This window comes from Neopelma chrysocephalum, unplaced genomic scaffold (genome assembly GCF_003984885.1).
Source record: "Neopelma chrysocephalum unplaced genomic scaffold, ASM398488v2 Primary Assembly neopelma1_68b, whole genome shotgun sequence".
Lineage (NCBI taxonomy): Eukaryota > Metazoa > Chordata > Aves > Passeriformes > Pipridae > Neopelma > Neopelma chrysocephalum.
In genome coordinates this window covers 2133668-2150575 of record NW_020897728.1, presented here as the reverse complement: position 1 = coordinate 2150575, position 16908 = coordinate 2133668, and the positions used below count along the sequence as shown (strand labels likewise).

Sequence of the window (16908 nt, the reverse complement as noted above, 5' to 3'; positions counted from 1 at the left end):
TGCGGGCCGCCGCCTCGCTGCCGCACATCGCTCGGGGCCGCGGCGAGGAGGGCGGCGGGCGCCGCGGCAGCCCCTGCCTGCTCGTGGCGCTGCGGCCGCGCAACGTGGAGGCGGAGCGGGAGCGGTTCTTCCGCGCCAGCTTCGCGTACGACCCGCAGTTCGAGTACGCGGAGCCGGTGCCCGCCGCCGTCCTGGACAAGTACGGGGCCGCCTCCGACCGCTTCGTGGCTCAGGTGAGGCGGGGAGGGATGCTCGGCCTGGGGGGAAGAGGAGGAGGAGGAGCGGGGGGACCCTGGCTCGCCACGTTTTCCGCGAGAGGGTGTGGGGTACGCACGTGCCGCCGGGGTGTATCACGGTGGGACCGCTCCGTGGTGGGGCCGGCCAGGCGCTGGTCCATGGTCACAGAATCCTGGAATGGTTTGGGATAGAAGGGATCTTAAAGACCATACCCCCCGCCATGGGCAGTTACATCTTGCACTAGACCAGATTGCTCCAAGTCCTATCCAACCTGGCCTTGGGTGCTTCCAGGGATGGGGCATCCACAGCTTCTCTGGGAAACCCGCGCCAGTGCCTCACCACCCTCACAGCGAAGAATTTCTTCCAAATGTCCAACCTAAACCCACTCTTCTGTCAATTCAAAGCCGTTCCCCCTTGTCCATGTGAAACCTTACAGCCTGCTTTCCTTCCCAGCTGCTGCCTGATCCTGCTCCCATCAGCACCTTTTGTATCCTGCCTTCAGCACGCTCACCCTGTGATTTCTTAAACCTGTTTTTTGTTACCTCACCTACCTGCAGGAATAGTACCTGTTCTGTGGGTGACATGGGTGCTGGTCATACTGGTGCTGGGTGATGCTGCCAGCATTGGCAAAGTTGGATGAGGCTTTGAGCAGCCCGGTCTAGTGGAAGTTGTCCCTGCCCATGGATGGGGGGTTGGAACTAAACGATCTTTAAGGTCACTTTCCATCCAAACCAGTCTGTGATTCTATGATCAAACTGTCTCCTGCTTAGGTTGGGAGCTGTGCTCCATCAGGGGCATCTTGCTGGTGTGTTTTTGTACCTTGTTGCTGTAGAAATAGCAGCCAAGGATCTGGAGCACATGTGTGACAGTGTGGGAAATGGTCCTTAGCCTGAATGTCCTGGTGGTTAAGTCTGGCTTGTTTTGTGGAAGGCCTAAAGGTTGTCCAGTGTGGCAGCATCCTTAAGGCATCAGCAAATACAGTCGTTAATGATATTAGTTGGTGTAGACTCTGCTTAAGGAGTCTGTATGATTTTGTGTAACTGTGTCCGCGTTTCCACTATTGAAATATTCCCAACTTGCTCTCTGCCATGGGCATAGCACTGAGCAAACAGCTCCTGGTCGTTCAACAGGAGGAAAGAGTCAGGAGCATGCTTTCAGGGTGCTCTGCCCACAAACGAGCCTTTCCAGGATGCAGGGAGTGCAGCTGCTCCATGCTTGGCGCCCCAAAACCAGTTTGCCAAAACCAATTTGCTCCCAGGGGTGAGCATCCTGCCTCTGGAAAGAGCATCCTTTCTGCCACACAAACAAGGGAACAGATAAAACCCTCTGATCCTGAATTCTGACTGGCACACCAGAGCTGTTTCTTTGCACCTCCCAGTCGGGAGCGATTTGTTCAAACAACAACTTCTTTGCTGATTTATTTATTGCTTTTTGAATGTTTACCTATTTCTGCATCACTGCCCATGTCTCTGCCTGGATTATTAACGGGATGATTCAGGCCCTTTCTGTAAACAGCTTTCTAAGCAGTTCATCATTCCCAGTGCCTGCCATACCTCTGCCCCAGATAAGCTGGTGCCAGCAAGGCTGTGGCAGGGAAGACGCTCCAACTCCTGCAAAGACCTCGCTGCCTTTTTTTGCATTTCCCTCCTGTGTTTCAGTGCTGTTTCTTTCCCTGAGTCATGCAGTAAAATGAGTTGCTCGGAGCTGTTTCCCCCCCCCGTGCTTTCTCTTTTGGTGCAGTGGACTTACAGCATAGTAAAAGACGAATAATTGAGATTATTTTTCTTTGAATGAATGGAATTAAGAGCTTGTAACCACTGTAAATGGTCTCATCGTGGATCCTAAAACATTTTGCAAGGGACATTAAGTGTTGAGTGTCTCTACCAACGTTTCTCCGAGTTCTCCTGTGTCCGTGTGATGGGACAGTATTCATGTCACTGTTCCTTTGCTCTTCCCTGCAGTAACATCCTTCCAGTCTCTTTTATTTTGGGAAGCCTTTTTCCTTGTCAGCTCACTATTAGCTATAAACTGTTTTTATTTGCAAAGACCTTCATTAATCACGGAGCTTAAATAAGTGAGACATTTTTGCTAAGTCAGCATCCTTGGACATGAGCAGACAAACCAACACCAGCTCCCTGCCTCCAGCTGCTCCACCAGCTGCTCTGCATGTGCTAGGGAGGGGTATTCAGTAGAAAAATTAAATGAACCAGGAGGATTCTTCCAGCCTGTGGAGGCTCATCACCCTGGAGATCACATCCCTGGTTTGTCATGTGAATGTGAGCAGCACCAGGATGGAGCTGGGGCTGGAGGATTTGTTATCCCACTGCATATGGTGGGTGCATTGATTTGGAGATGCTCAGAACACTAAACCTGATGTCTCAGGAATTTTGCTCTGCAGGATGTGCACTGAAGTTCGGGGAGGAGCGTTCTCTTTGTTGTCTTACTCCTGGGCACCAGCTGTGCTGGGTTTCTCTTGGCTTGGTGCTTTAGGTCCCCTGGGAGGAGGGAGAGCGAGTGGCTGAGCAGAGGTGGGAGGACAAAAGGTCCTTTTTCTGCCTTGGTCGGTGGGAGGTATCTTGCGGCACTGCAAAAACGAGCGTGATCATTCAGCAAACAAAGCAAACAAAAAAACAAACAAAAAAACCCCCAACCTAAAAAATACAAAACAAAATCAGAACACAAAAACCAAGCACAACTTCTTCTGGGAAAACACTGTAAGTGACTTAAGAATTAAAAACAGCTGTGAAAACTGCCCAGGGAAGGAAAATCAGTACCTTCTGCAGGGGTGGAGGAGGTTGCTCACCAGATGCAGATCACAAAGCTCCTTTTAGGATCATAGAGTTGTTTAGGTGGAACAAGACCCTTAAGGTCGAGTTCAGCCATTACCCCAACATTGCCAATCCCACCACTAAGCCATGTCCCCAAGTGCCACATCTACAGGTCTTTTAAATCCCACCAGGGATGGTGACTCCACCACTTCCCTGGGCAGCCTGTCCTAATGTTTGACAACCTCCACAAAGAAATTTTCCCTGATATCCTACCTAAGCCTCCCCTGGCAAAACTTGAGGCCATTTCCTCTTGTCTTATGGAGTGTTGGATGAATACTGGTGGTGAGCACTCATCTCCTGATCCTGGGTGACCTTAGGAAGGAGGGAAGGGATGGGACATCCTTCACGGGGCTCCAGCTGCTGCCTGAAGCCTATAAGAGAGCAAAGAGGGTTTGCTCAGCAGGAGGAGGTAAAACAACCACTGTTCAAGAGCAGCACTTGGTCCTGGACTGGGAAGCCTGGCAGCAGCTCAGCCAGGTTTGCAGACGCAATAAAACTGCTGGAAAACCTCCAGAACTGGTTGAAAGCCATTGTCATCTGCTTTGGGATATATATTGCTATAATATTAATATTAATACATATTAAAATATATTCCAATGGCCAGAGAAAGTCATTGCTTGAAAATGTCTACAATGAGAACACACTTTTGGGGGAGGAAACATGCTAATAAATTTTTATGTTTTATAGATGCTCCATAAATGTTAATGCAAATAATGGAGCACATGCTGCTGTTATTAGAAGGCTGTTGGGTGGTGCTGAGACCCTGTTTGGAGCAGCGCCGCTGCAGAGGGTGGTGCACAACCTTACTGCCAGGCTTGGAATTCGGTGCCAGGCTCGGAATTCAGCGCTGTAGTGAGAAACTCTCGGAGTAAAAAGCAAGCAGGGAAGCTGGAGCTCTTTGTGCAAGCACCGGAGTTTGAAAGGAGAACTGAAAGCAGAAAAGATTGAAAATAATCACAGCTTTAACCACGCTGGGACGGCGCAGTTTCACTTCTGCTTCGCCCCCTTCCCACAAGAGATGCTTGCAAGGGTGACAAAAAGCAGAAAGAACATGCTGTGGGTCACGCTGATTGTGTGGAGTGTCTGCCTGTCCTGGTGGCCACCTCCAGCCGGGTCAGTCTCCTTGTTTTTTTAGGTATCGCAGAACCACCTCTCATTTTAGAGGCGTTAATCGGGGATTATCTCCTCTGGGTTTCGTTGCACGTGGGATTTCAAGGCGTTATTTTTAAGCAGGGAGGATGTTTGCACCGATGTTTTGTTTCTGTGTGCAACAGGCTATCAGGATCATCCGTACAGTCCTGGAGAAGTATGGGACCTACGAGAGCTTCGAGGTTGCCACGGGCGGGAGGCTGCTGAGCAAGTGCCAGATCTGGTCCGTGATCCGAAAGTACATGCAGAAGGAAGGCTGTGTGGGAGAGGTAAATCCACATCCCTCCTTTATCGCTTGTAAAATGCGGCAAAATATTTATTTTCTGATAAAAAGCACTCAGATTAAGAAATGTTTTGGCTACAAAGGGGTGATTTTTCTGCTCTGAGCCGTGGTGTCCTTTCATCTTCGGCTTGGCTGTGTTCGCTGTACCCTGGCATTGGGACATGGGTGCTGGTTTCCCACCAATTTCCCGTGATTTTTTCCATGTGTATCTCCCTTTTATGCTTGAGAGAGAGGGGGGGAGCTGCTACTTGTCTGCGTGGCCATGCCAGGAGCCTTTTGCTGCGTGCATGAGGCATCAATTACTGTGGGGAAGTCATCTGCTGGTGGCGGTGGGATGGCAGACGTCTCCGACAGCTGCCTTTGCCCACGTGTCCAAAAGCAAAGCCAGGGGCAGAGATTTCCTGCTGTCCTGCAAGACATATCAGGTCATGGTGCTTTGAAACCCCAAGCTCGGGTTTTAAGGCTGGGAAATGGGTGGTTAAGATACAACAGTAGCCATGTGGGATGGAGCCCGGGGAGTTCAGCATCTCTTAACCTGGTTTCTCTGCACCCCCAGCAGCATCCAGGACAGGATGTCCCACAGCTGCAGTTAAGGGGCATTCTTTTTTCCCCTTCTGCCAGCAAGGTGTGGGCAAAATGCTTCCAGTGTCCTGGATTCAAGGGCTAAGAAGGATTTCTGGGCCTGGCTTTGTATGGTTTGGCTTGCAGGGCTACCTTGGGCTGTTGGCTGCAAAGCTGACGTGGCAGCTTCCTCACCACTGCCTCTTGGCCAGACTGTATTTCCTACCTCTGATTTTTCACCTCCATCTCCAAACAGGGTTTTTGATGAGCATTTCTCCGAAGCATCACCTTGCCCAGTGGTTCCCAGAGCATTCCATGCCTGCAAAAGTGGGAATGAGTGGTCCCCTGAGGCCCCACCTGCTGAGGGGATGTTTCTCCTCCAGCACCCTTGGTTTGCCCTGATCCCTCCTGAGGGTGTCCCTGTGATGTGGATTTGGCACCTTGGCCTCCTAAGCCTTTGCTTTGGACAGAAAGGATTTCTGCAGGTCTTTTCCTGTAGTTCAGCTGCCTTTAAGTGCCCAGAACCAGTCTCGATACCCAGACAGAAAGCTGGCCATGACACTTACAGCATGCTAGTTGAGCTCTACATCTTGGCTTTATTAATTGATCAGTTTTAACTATTCTCTTCTCCATTAACTGGGCTCCGGCTGGGCAGAAAGCCATCTTTTTTTTCTTACATACTGGTGTAAAGTGGCTTCCTTCCAACCCTGTGTAATTCTCCCTTTGCTCAGAGCTATTAGGGCTTGGACTCGATGAACCTTGTGGGTCCCTTCCAACTCAGGGCAATGCAGGGTTCAGTCACTGTATTTGCACATCGGCGTGCGAGATACGGGGCTGTTTTATCTGGGACTTCTGCTAAGTGCTTTTAAAACAATTAAAGCACTGGTTTGTTCCTTTCTATCCATTAGAGTGTCTCTGGGGTAGGGAAGAGGGAAGGGTTTCACCTGCTCTCAAGGCAGCGATGTTGGCAGAGCTTGCTCCCTGCGCAGGAACAAAACCTGCTGAAACTTCTGCGTCGCTGATAATTTCACACCCCGTCGGGGAACTGGGTGGTTTCAGGCGTGTGTCTCTCTCCCTGCACCTGTATCTCTCAATTCCTGACTTTCACCATCTGTGCCCTTGTCTGTTCTGCCGTGCCCTTTGCTTCCCTGGTACATACTAATCACGATGGCTTGCTTAAAAAAAAAAGGAGGAACTCATGTGGTGGTAGCATGAGGCCCAGAGACCGAGCAGCTGGTGTGTCCCTGCCCACAGTCAGTCCTGGCAGGCAGCATGGCCAGGCTGGTGGCAGCCACTGCAGGCAGCTGCCCTGTGTCCCCGTCACCGATCAGCACAGGCAGGAAGGATCCCACTTTCTGGCACCGCAGGCAGCGCGCTCCTGGGTAAGTATTCGTGCTGTAATTGACTCTGTGCCCTCAAAAGCTGCTTTTTTCGGGGTCCAAGCTGCGGATCCTGAAGCTCTTCTGCTTTTCTTCTGCCTCAGGACGGAGGTGACGCTGCCAGAGCTCGGAGGTCTCCGTGTGGATTTTGGCGAGCTCACAGCTTGCAGCAGAGAAGCACCTGGCTCCATTGGTAAGTTCTGCATGGTAATCCCTGGGGTTGTGGAATGTTGTCAGCCTAAACAGCGCTAGCTGGTGTCTCCTGGGATCCCATCGGTGGTGTCCCCCTACCTCTGAGCTGCCTTCTCAGTGTCGGAGGTCCTGAGCAGTGCTGGCGTCCTGGGGAGAGGCAGAACCCTGGGCTCCTGGGGGCCACCAGGAGCCTTCCCTCAGTTCCTTGGGATGAGCTTTTTCTCCGTCATTTAATCCACGAGAGCTGAGCAGAAGCTTCATTGGGCCACGAGAATGCACTGGGGAGGCTGCTCAGAGCAAGAGAGCTCACAGACCTGGAGGGCTGGCACTGCTGCTGCAGGAGCAGGATTTTGGCCGGAGTCACAGCCCTGGTTGTAACAACATCAGCGAAGCTGGAGGGTCCCGAAATAAGGCAAGTGGTGCTGCTCAGTGGGATGGGCTGGTGCAGCAGGCAGCAGAATGGCAGTGTTTGTGAAGCTGTGATCTCCAGCAATGCCAGAAGTCCCTTTCCAGTGCTCCTGGGTGCCTGGCTCTGTGTGGGGAGTCAGAGGTGAACTGGCAAGTCTCTTCTCTGCATTGGAGGGATTCCTTTTCACACTGGTGTGTTTTAATCCAGGTAAGCAGTTGCGCTGTAAGTACTTTTGTGCTGTTCGTTTGCCCAGCGGTGGAGTCTGTTAAGCTGCTCTTTTGGCTCTCATAATAAATAATAATATTAATAATAAATCTGATTTAAAGCAAACCAATTCAGTCTCCTCTCTTTTTTTTTTTTAATTGAAAGAACTGTCACTTAGTAATGCATGCACTTGTTTGCATCCTGAAAAGTGTCAGCTGTGAAATAACAGATGGTTTGTAGAGTTAATGTGTATGTAGGGGAACAGTTTTGATTGCTGTCCTTAGGACTGCCACTGCCAAACCTGCAAGAGCTCCCATGGACCATCTCCAGCCATGCTGCAGCTTTGAGTCACTGCAGGTCTGAAGTTGGGTGGTCAAAAAATGCTGCTTGGTTGGCACATTAACTCCTGTTCATGGAGAGCAGCTCTCTTGGCTCCAGTGCTTGCAGTAGCCAGTTTTCCCAAAATAGCTGGTTTTTTTTGTGTAAAGATACTGACTAGTCCTGCACATGTGATGCCCATTCCTGCTGTAAATTATGGCCACAACACACGGTTCCTTCTGTGAGGGTGGGTTGGCATGGAGCCATCCTCACTGCTCGTGTTTTGGAGCCTTGAATGGGGAGAATCTGCAGGGGAGTCCGTGAAAATGGAGCCACAGCCTTGGGCCCCTGAGGAGATGTTTGTTGGGGGGTGCAGAGGTTGGACCCATAACAATGTTGGCGCTGTTGGGTGTTCAGAGCAGGGTTGTTCTGGTGGCCAAAGTTAGTGCTCCATCCCACTGCCAGTGGGGATGCAAAAGGGGGACCAGGTGAGTCTCCAGATCATGCCTATCATGTGTGGCCACAAAATTGTGGGGAGCCCATGGGAACAAGGCGGTGGAGGCGATGCTGGAGCCAGAGGGATGCTGGAGGAGGCTGCTCAGCAGCTGCCCGCTGCCCCCACAGTGCCTGCTCAGCTTTATTGGCTGTAAAGAGATTAAAGGAGCTATTTCATCCCCTGCATGGGATCATCTCTTTCCTCTCATTATCCCCCCCGGTGGCTCCTGCTGTCTGTGGTTCCTCTGGGGAGCTGCAGCACATGCTGGTGACGGTGCAGCAGAGCCAAACGTTGCCACCCGTGGTGTCAGTGGCTTTTTTTCTGACCATCTGCCACCCTGTCAGGCTCTGCTGAGAGCCAAGACCCTGCTGATGGCAGTTGCCTCCTCCTCCTTCTTCTGCAGGTGGTGGTGCAGCTCACGGATGACCTCCTGTCCCAGGCGGTGATGATGGTGGAGGACAGCAGGCCCACACTGGCCATCAACCTGGCTGGAGCCCGGCAGCACTGGCTGGAGGGGATGCTGCGCCATGAGATAGGTCAGTGGTGTGGGGGGGAAGGTGGCTGTGGGTGGGGGGCACAGCAGGGGGGATGCTGTGAACATCCTTGGGGTAACGGCCTGGGGCAAGGTGGTACCCACAGGTCCTGCAAGGAGGCATCCTGGGCAGGTTTTGGAAGGGGCTGAAGCTACCTGCATCCCTCTCAGTGTGCAGGGAGGGCATGTTGGGCACCCACCTGTTTACCCATGGCCTGGCCTCCTCCTGGGTACCAGAGCAAGCAGATGCCCCACCGGCCAAGACTGGAGCTGGCACCCAACCCCAGCGACTCGGGGCAGGGGGGTGGGAGCTGAGCCCTTTTGGAGGCTGTGGGTGACCACACTCACTCCTGTCCTCCCCTTCCCAGGCACCCACTACATCCGGGGGGTGAACAACACCCGCCAGCCCTGGCACAGCTCCGAGGGCCGCAAGCAGTACAGCCTGAAACCCGCCAACCCCACGGAGGAGGGCTTGGCCAGCCTGCACAGTGTCCTCTTCCGCAAGCAGCCCTTCCTGTGGCGGGCAGCCCTGCTCTACTACACCATCGAGCGGGCCAGCCGCCTCTCCTTCTCCGCCCTCTTCCAGGACCTGGAGCAGTACGTCCAGGACGCCGGTGTCCGGTGGGAGTACTGCGTGCGGGCGAAGCGGGGCCAGACCGACACCTCACAGCCAGGTACCGCCAGGGGGGTGCAGAGCCTTTGGGTTCTGGGAGGGGTTCTGTGTTTTTTGTTAAGGGAAAACCAGGGGGTGGCCGTGTCCTGCTGCTGGGTGGGTTGAGCATCACCGGTCCTGTAGTGGTGGCACAGGCAGCCGCGACAACCGCGGGCTCGCGGCTGGAACACGAAGAGTAAATTTATTTCCATTACCTCACTAGCCAGGGGATCCCCAAAGCAGAGGGTACACAAGACCAGAGGATCACTGGCCTGCTGTTCACAGGCTTATCAAGAGTTACTCCCAGGTGCAAGGTCACTTGAGCAATTTACAGTCTGCCCTGCCAGTATTCTGCTTTTAACCCCTTCCTCCCAACACGTAGCCATGGCAGCCCTCCCTCACATCCCTCCCCATCCCCAGCACTGCTCTCCTCTGGGATTACACTTGTCCCATAGGAATGACTTGCATAAGCTTTTGGGGATGCAGCAGCAGAGGAGAGGAAAAATGAGAATTACTGTGGATACATTTGGATTCTTGCACTGGTTTACCATTAAAAAAATTACTTTGGAAGGATGAGACCATCCCAGTGAGGTTTGGGGAGCTCTTGCTGCACCCAGCTGCCTCCCCGGTGCTCATCTCTTGGCACCCAGCAGTCCTGAGCCCTGGCACACTCGTGGTCGAGTGCTGTCATTCTGTTTAATGCAGTCAATAAACGTTCAGGCAAGTGGTGGGTGGTGGGAAGCCAGGCTCCCTCTCCCAGGCCCCTTCTGCTCTTCCAGGCTGTTTCAGTAAGGACCAGGTCTACCTGGACGGGATTCTCCGCATCCTGCGCCATCGGCAGACCATCGACTTCCCGCTGCTGGCTGCGCTTGGAAAGGTAATGGCTGGGAGTGAGGTGGGCCAGGGAGTGGCTCATCCCAGAGTCCCATCTCTAAGATCACACAGGCTCTCTCTTGATCCCATGGCTTCCCAAAACGCAGCCCTTGCCTGGCAGCCCTTCCACTCTTTGCCTTTCCCTGCGGGTCTTGGTGGAGCAGGGGAAGGCAGTGCCGGGTAGGATGCAAGGAAGGACAGGACAATCCATAATCCTCTGTGGGAGACTTTCGGGAAGAGGCTTAACCCAGCAGGTTAAGCTTTGCTGGCCCTCAGCCACAGCAGTCCTGCTGTCACCTGGCCCTGCAGCGACAGAAAATTACCAAAACCACAAATCCCTGCAAATCCCACGTCCCCAGCAGCTTTCCCGCTGCCTCCCCACAGGCAGGAGGGATATTTGGGCAGTTGTGGGGGTAAGGGGTGAACCAGGTGGTCTGCACCTGCCAGGGTTTGGAATGGAGGGGACTGACCCCATCTCCCTGCTTCCCATCAGGTCTCCTATGAAGATGTGAATCGGCTGAAGAAATTCGGGGTCCTGGAGAAGGCCCGCATCCCCCACTTCATGCAGGACCTGGAGCGGTACATGAAGCAGCTGGATCACATTGTCACCACCAACGGCCTGAACGAGGAGGAACTGGAGCAGCTGCTGCCTGACTGAGGGGCATCTCCCAAACCAGCACCCCAAGGGTGTAACTGGTGCCATTTATTGGGTATTTATTGGGGCTGGAGGAGAGGGCAGAGCCCGAGCCGGGCGCCCGGGCGGCCGCTGTGCATGTACCGCTGTGTAGGGTAGCGCGGCCGAGGGCCGGTGTGGTTAGTGTTGATGTGTCCCCCCCCCAAAACATCGTCCCTGTGTATTTTGGGGACGGCTGTGCGGCTCCACATGACTTCGGGGAGCTGGAGAAGAGCGTTCAGGAGGAGGGAGGGCAGAGCTGGGGCGATGTGCTGGTCCCCGAGTGCAGAAGGCTGTGCTGGGGGAGTTGCAATGGGGGGGTTTCCGTAGGGTCCCGGGGGTGCTCCCAGCACTGTGGGGGCACCGACATGGGGTCAGCAGACAGGGTTGGGGGCTCTGGGCTGTGCCTGGCAGGGAGTAAGGGCTGGCCTGCACGCACAGATCTCCCCATGAATGCCTTTGCTGCTCCCTACCCTTTCCCTCACGCCCCCCACCAGCAGCAGGAAGGACTTTAATCCCCCAAATACCAATCTCTGCCCAGCTCTGCACCCCAACTACAGCCACCCTGCCTGGCTTTGAGGACTCAGGGTGGGGACTGGGCTTGATGTTAGTCAAAAGCGTGTAATAAAGATGATGTAATGGAAAAGACGTGTGGGCAAAAGGTTGTGGATAGCATCAAAAGCCAGGCTGGCACCACTGTGAGCGCCCACTGTGCACCTCGCTGGCACAGGCAAGGTCTGAGGTGGTGCGTCAGGAGCAGGAAGGGGTCACTGGGGTCTGGAAAAACAACATACTGGGCAGGGACAACATCGATAAATCAAAGTAGGCAAACATAAAAACTGCCCTGAGCTGTTCCTGGTCTCTAACACATGAACTCTGCAGCAGTCATGGCTCCCCTGGGAGAACCCTCGCCAAAAAATACAAAAAAACCCCAAACCCACAGCTTCTTGTCTTACATCACACTGAGCTCCTGCAAAGGTAGCACAGGCCAGTCTATGGCTCCAGAGAGCTCAGGCTCAATCCCAAAAGCATAAAGTTTGGCTGCAAGCCCAGTGCCCAGCACCCCCAGCTGCCCCACACTCCTGATCCTGCAGGGCAGCCACAGTTCCTCCACAGGGTGCAGAGGCTGAGGCAGGCAGGGCAGCACAGACCAAGCCTGGGAAAAGGAGGAAAGCACTTGTCTCTGGGAATTCTGCTTCCCTCTGGTCCAGATCTCCAGGAACACGCTGGCATTTTTCACAGCTCTCCTGCGTGAACGCACCGCCAGCACGGTCACTTAGACTCTGCTCTTTAATGTACTATTTCCTCCAACATTGCACTCCCCAACCTCGAACGCGATACAGCGCTGCTTTAAAAAGGTATTTACACACATCCCAGCATCACCCCCCCCTTGTCATCCCAAGGAGCAAGGCCTCAGCCGGCACCAAGACCCAACCAAGGGAAGTCTCTTGCGGCCTTTCGAGCGGAATGGCAGCAGTGACAGAGGGGCAAGGAGCTACTGCGGCGGTTTCGGATTGGTTTCGGTCGCATCCCTGATGAAACAACAGCGTGGAGATGAGAGATCACGTTATCCACCCCCGGCCAGGGCTAGAAACGCTTCATCTGCCGGCGTTCTTGTCGGCGCTGCTTCTTCTCGTTGGGCTCCTGGGCGGTGGGTGAAGCCTCTGCTGTGAGCCAGGGCCCCAGGATGTTCACCCACAGGAGGTAGAGCGCGCGCCCCGGAGCCTGCAAAACACACGTGGCACAAACTCGGTCACTCTGGGGACAAAGGAGCTGCAGTATCCCCACAGGCTGGATCAGAGGCACCTCAGGATGCAGGGAAATCAAAGGCGGCCAAAATAAACGGCCTGATTTCATTTCATTTCATTCAGGAACTCGCATTCGTATACAGCTCTTGGGCTTCATATATGGAAATCCCAGCATCGGGTCTGAATTACCCAGAGGGATCCAACTGCCCAGACATTCCGTCTCTCCTTCCTTCAGAAAACACACCCACATTGCTCTGAATTTAAAAAAAGACCAAAAAAAAGTGGTCCAGATGGTCTCCAGGGGACAGCCAAGTCTAGGCTGCCCTCTGCCAGGCCAGATAGAGAGGAATTTGTGGGTGAGGGCTGAAATGAGATCAAGGACTGAAATGGGGTAACTTTCCATTCTCCCACAATTGCCTTCTGTACCTTTGTGTGATACCCTCAGAGCAACTGTGGGATTTTTTAACTAACTGGAGATTTTTTGTCCTTCTGCACAAGCAGCTTTAGCTGGAGGCACATGACAAATGTTTCGGGAGCAGAAAGAGTTTGGTCTGTTAAGGGGAAATCAATGCCTACAGCATTTTATCTACCAATAGGCACAGTGTCCAGCCTTGGGCCATGCTGAATGACTGAGAAAGCCAAACAAGAAGAAACACTGTTTGTCACAGTCACAGAAAGGCTCTGTGCTCAAAGACGGCTTTGATCACCCTCGTGTTTCTTGTTGCCCTTTCACAGAACCAGAGGGAAAGGCAAAGGCCAGCCTAGTTTTTGTGTGGTTGACCCAGAGGGATCAGGACTTCTTTGCCATGTACGGCCTCATTTTTAACAAGATTTGACAAGGAGATTAAAAAACATATCAGAAAATAGCTTGGGCCTGAAATAAGACACTAAATTGAAATGGATAAATAACGTCCTCAGTCCTGAAGACAGGGAAAGACATGGACAATGCAGAGCAAGAAGGAAAACAGCAGTGGCTGGGGCTTACCAAGAGCCAGAAGTACCAGACGTAGGGTGAGAAGCAGCTCAGCACTTGGACTATAGCTGTCAGCAGGATCACATCCTTGAGGTGCCTGAGGGAAGAAAAGCAAAGCACTGAGCTTCCATTCCAGCCCACACCAGCTCCTCTGCCAACACAGCCTGTCTGCACCACCTCCAGGGATCAACCCTGCCCCACCCAACCCAAGGACTGCCCTGCTTTGCCACACAGTTATCCAGAAGAATCTGAGCAGTAAACAAGCAACAAAAAATAATCTGATGGGTTAAAGAGCTGAGCTCCCTCTGAAAAAAAAGGCCATTGAGGAAGCTGAGGAATTAATGGGGGATGGAAACCAGCAACAAAACCGCCACCCAGCCCTACAGCTGAAACAGCAGCCAGTGCCTGCTGATTTGACACCTTTCTTGACATAAACTATAGCTGCTCATGACTGGCTGTGCTGAAGGGAGCCAGGAATCTTCCCCTGTGCCATTTCACAGGCTGACAGACACACTCAGGGGTCACCAAAGGACAAGCACATCAGCAAGCTGAGCTACAGCAACAGACTGGCTCCTCCTCTCCTCTTGTTTATCTGACTCCAGCATCTTCCATGCCAGCCTGAGGCAGAGCTGGGAGCAGCTATGGAAGGGAACAAGCTACCCACGCCTCAACCACCACCCTCAGGGGATCTGACACCCAGGAGAGGTAAACAGGTATTAGTTTTTCAACACAAGCCTCGGGGAGTGCCATGGAGGGTTATAAAAACACCAACTCTCACTCTTGTTAAATCATCAGCTGCTGGAGAAAGAAATTCTCCAGTCACATCCAAGACTGGAGGCAACAAAACAAAGGCAATGGCAAAGTGCAAAGCAAACTGAACACGAACAACAGCGACTCAAGACACTGCAGAATCCACCACCAACAGCTCTACAACAAGACATGGAGGTTCAGTAATCTCAGGCATCACCAGAGGCCACAGAGGGGTGAGCTCCCATCAAACCCAGCTCTCCCAGAGACCAGCAAGGTGGGCCTTCCTCAACCCCAGAACAACATAAAGCATCCATTGCAGTTACAGACAGCACCAGAGAAACACCATCAAAGCCACAGCATTGCAGGAGCATCTCCAAAGGAGCACACTCAGCTGAGAGGCAGGAAACATCCACTTCCTTCTGAAGTAACCACTAGCTTAGAGCGGTTCCCTGGTCCCAAAAGAGGTAATTTAGAGGTACAGGGTAAGAATGGGAACGTCAGCTCTGCAGGTTTTGTTCTTACAGCTCTGCCTCCTCCGTGTTTTGCACAGCCCATGCCTCAGATAAGCATCAATTCATTTTAATGTGTCATAAACCTCAGCCCAATTGCTCAGGCAGAAAAACCTCAATGCCTGAACACCAAGGGAAGTACATCTGCAACCAGGACTGCAGCAGTGCACTCGTCACCTTTTCAGAGCAGGTAATGGGGTCCCTGTCAGTCGTTTCCCCTGGCAGCACCATCACACACACACGGGACAGTTATTGGGGCACCCTCTCTGCCTTGCACAACTCCCAGAGGCATCTCTCACAACCAGGAGGACACCACAAACATCAAACTTCTGTATTTTCCCTCCTTGACTGTCCCATGTTTTGTTTCACTACAAAGGTATTAAAAATATTTTGCAATTCCACTCTAGAGAGCCAAACCAGTGGAAAGTGGGAGAAAAACACCTGGCTGACCAGCAGGAAAATGAAGTCTCTATAGGATGAAGAGGGGGCAAAGCACCCAGCTCACGGGTCACACTAGAAATAACCCTCTCTCCTCCTGGCCACCTCGTCCCTCAGCTGAGTGTCTTACACCAGATATGAGTCACTCCTGATGCAGAGAGCAAAGCCTGATGTGTCCACAACTACCTGGCAGTTTTCTGTAACTAGTTTGAGGCTCACTGGTGGAAAAAAAGTAAATCTAGAAGGTATTTCTGCTGTTCCAGTACTGCTGTCTCCTTATTTTATTTAACAGCACTTCTCAGGAATTACTGTTATGTGTCCCTTGACCAAGGAAAGGACAGTTACAGAAGCACCAAGAACACTAGACAGGCAAACACTGTCTGTAGACAGACACGAGGAATGCACAAGCATGGGGGATAGAAATGGCTGAGGAGGTCACAGGAGCTGGCTGAGACAGAGGGGAGAATTTTCAGTGTCTAGAACAGTTCAAGACACGGCCAGTTTGCAGCCAGGATGGGGTAACTGGCAGCACGTGCCCTTCTGCTCTGTCAAGCACCATCTGCAGTGCTGGTTTAAAAAAAGAATATATATCACTGTGTGCTGCGGCAGCATGCACAGTGTCAGGGCTGTTTCTTCACTGAAAGATGATCATAAACTGCCCCCACTGAACCGTTTGTGATCTCTTACCTCTGCACCTCAGCCCTAAGAACAGTGACAGTGCCAGGCTGACACACCCACGTGGCAGCTCCTGACTGGGGCACGCCAAGCCAAGTGTTCAGATAACCAGGGCAGTTAGGGTACACTCTCAGAAAACACGGCTACGGGCTTCCAGCTCCCCTCATGCCCACACCATGGGCAATCTGGGGCGGGAGCCGAGGCCTGGCCTTCTCCTCGGGGGCCTCTCCTGGCTCTGCGCGCACGCTCAGGCAGCAGGTCCTGCTCACCTGGACTCGTGCGGGTGTGGACACTCACTCTGCCATCCCCTGCTCCATATTCAGGTCAATTCCCCCGTCGGCAAGGCTGCCATCGTCTGTGAAAGACGGCTTTGCCATGGAGTTCATGGACCGGTAGCTGGTGCCGTAGACCACCGAGCTGAAGGCGAAGGCGAGCTGCAAGGAGGACACCGCGGTCAGCGGCAAAGGGCACGGCCGGGGGCCCGCGGGCCTCGGGGGAGCCCGGGCCCAGGAGCCCCCGCCGGGGCAGGGGACGGTGCCCGGCGCTCACCCACGTCCAGGCGGAGGCGGCGGGGTAGAAGATGACCAGGTTCACCAGGGCGTAGATGGCCTGCGGAGAGAGCACGGCTCGGCTGTCTGCCCGCTGCCCACCCCGGCCCGGCCCCGCGCCCCGCCGGGGTCTCCCCCCGGCCGCACTCACGGAGGCCCCCAGGATGATGCGGAGGTAGAAGCGCAGCGTCTCCCGGTTCTCCTCGAAGATCTGCTTCTTGCCCTTGGTGCCCGCCTTCCCCTTGGGCTGCGGAGCCGAGAGAGGCGGTCAGGCGCGTCCCCGCAGCCCCCCCCCCGGCCCCGCTCCCCCGGCCCCCCACTCACCGCCATGGCCGCGCCGGCTCCGCGCTCCGCTTCCCGCGGACGTGACGGGCCGGAAGCGGCGGAGCCGCGCCGGGAGCGGCGGCACCGGGAAGGGGAGGGGATATCGCAGTGCCGGGGACATCCCTGTGCAGGAGACACCCCTGACCCGGGGGACACC

The 16908-nt window shown here is 53.7% G+C and overlaps 2 protein-coding genes across 2 annotated transcripts in view; one reads left to right on the top strand and one right to left on the bottom strand.

Moving 5' to 3' along the window:
* Positions 1-2: 2 nt before the first annotated feature.
* KIAA0895L (KIAA0895 like) lies at positions 3-11432 on the top strand (the record flags this gene model as incomplete). Its single annotated transcript, XM_027685304.1, has 6 exons — positions 3-233; positions 4340-4483; positions 8460-8592; positions 8957-9262; positions 10020-10117; positions 10607-11432. Coding segments are annotated over 6 exons (1077 nt in total), but the record flags the coding sequence as incomplete, so codon positions are not given.
* Positions 11433-12057: 625 nt separating this feature from the next.
* Positions 12058-16908, bottom strand: part of TMEM208 (transmembrane protein 208) — a 12225-nt gene continuing 7374 nt past the window's right edge. The window contains exons 2-7 of the mRNA XM_027685351.1: positions 16752-16780; positions 16579-16674; positions 16429-16488; positions 16177-16313; positions 13520-13604; positions 12058-12511 (exon numbers count right to left, since the gene is read on the bottom strand). Coding sequence (XP_027541152.1) covers positions 12374-12511; positions 13520-13604; positions 16177-16313; positions 16429-16488; positions 16579-16674; positions 16752-16757 — 522 coding nt within the window. The 5' untranslated portion in view covers positions 16758-16780 and the 3' untranslated portion in view covers positions 12058-12373. The remainder of the gene's footprint in view (positions 12512-13519; positions 13605-16176; positions 16314-16428; positions 16489-16578; positions 16675-16751; positions 16781-16908) is intronic.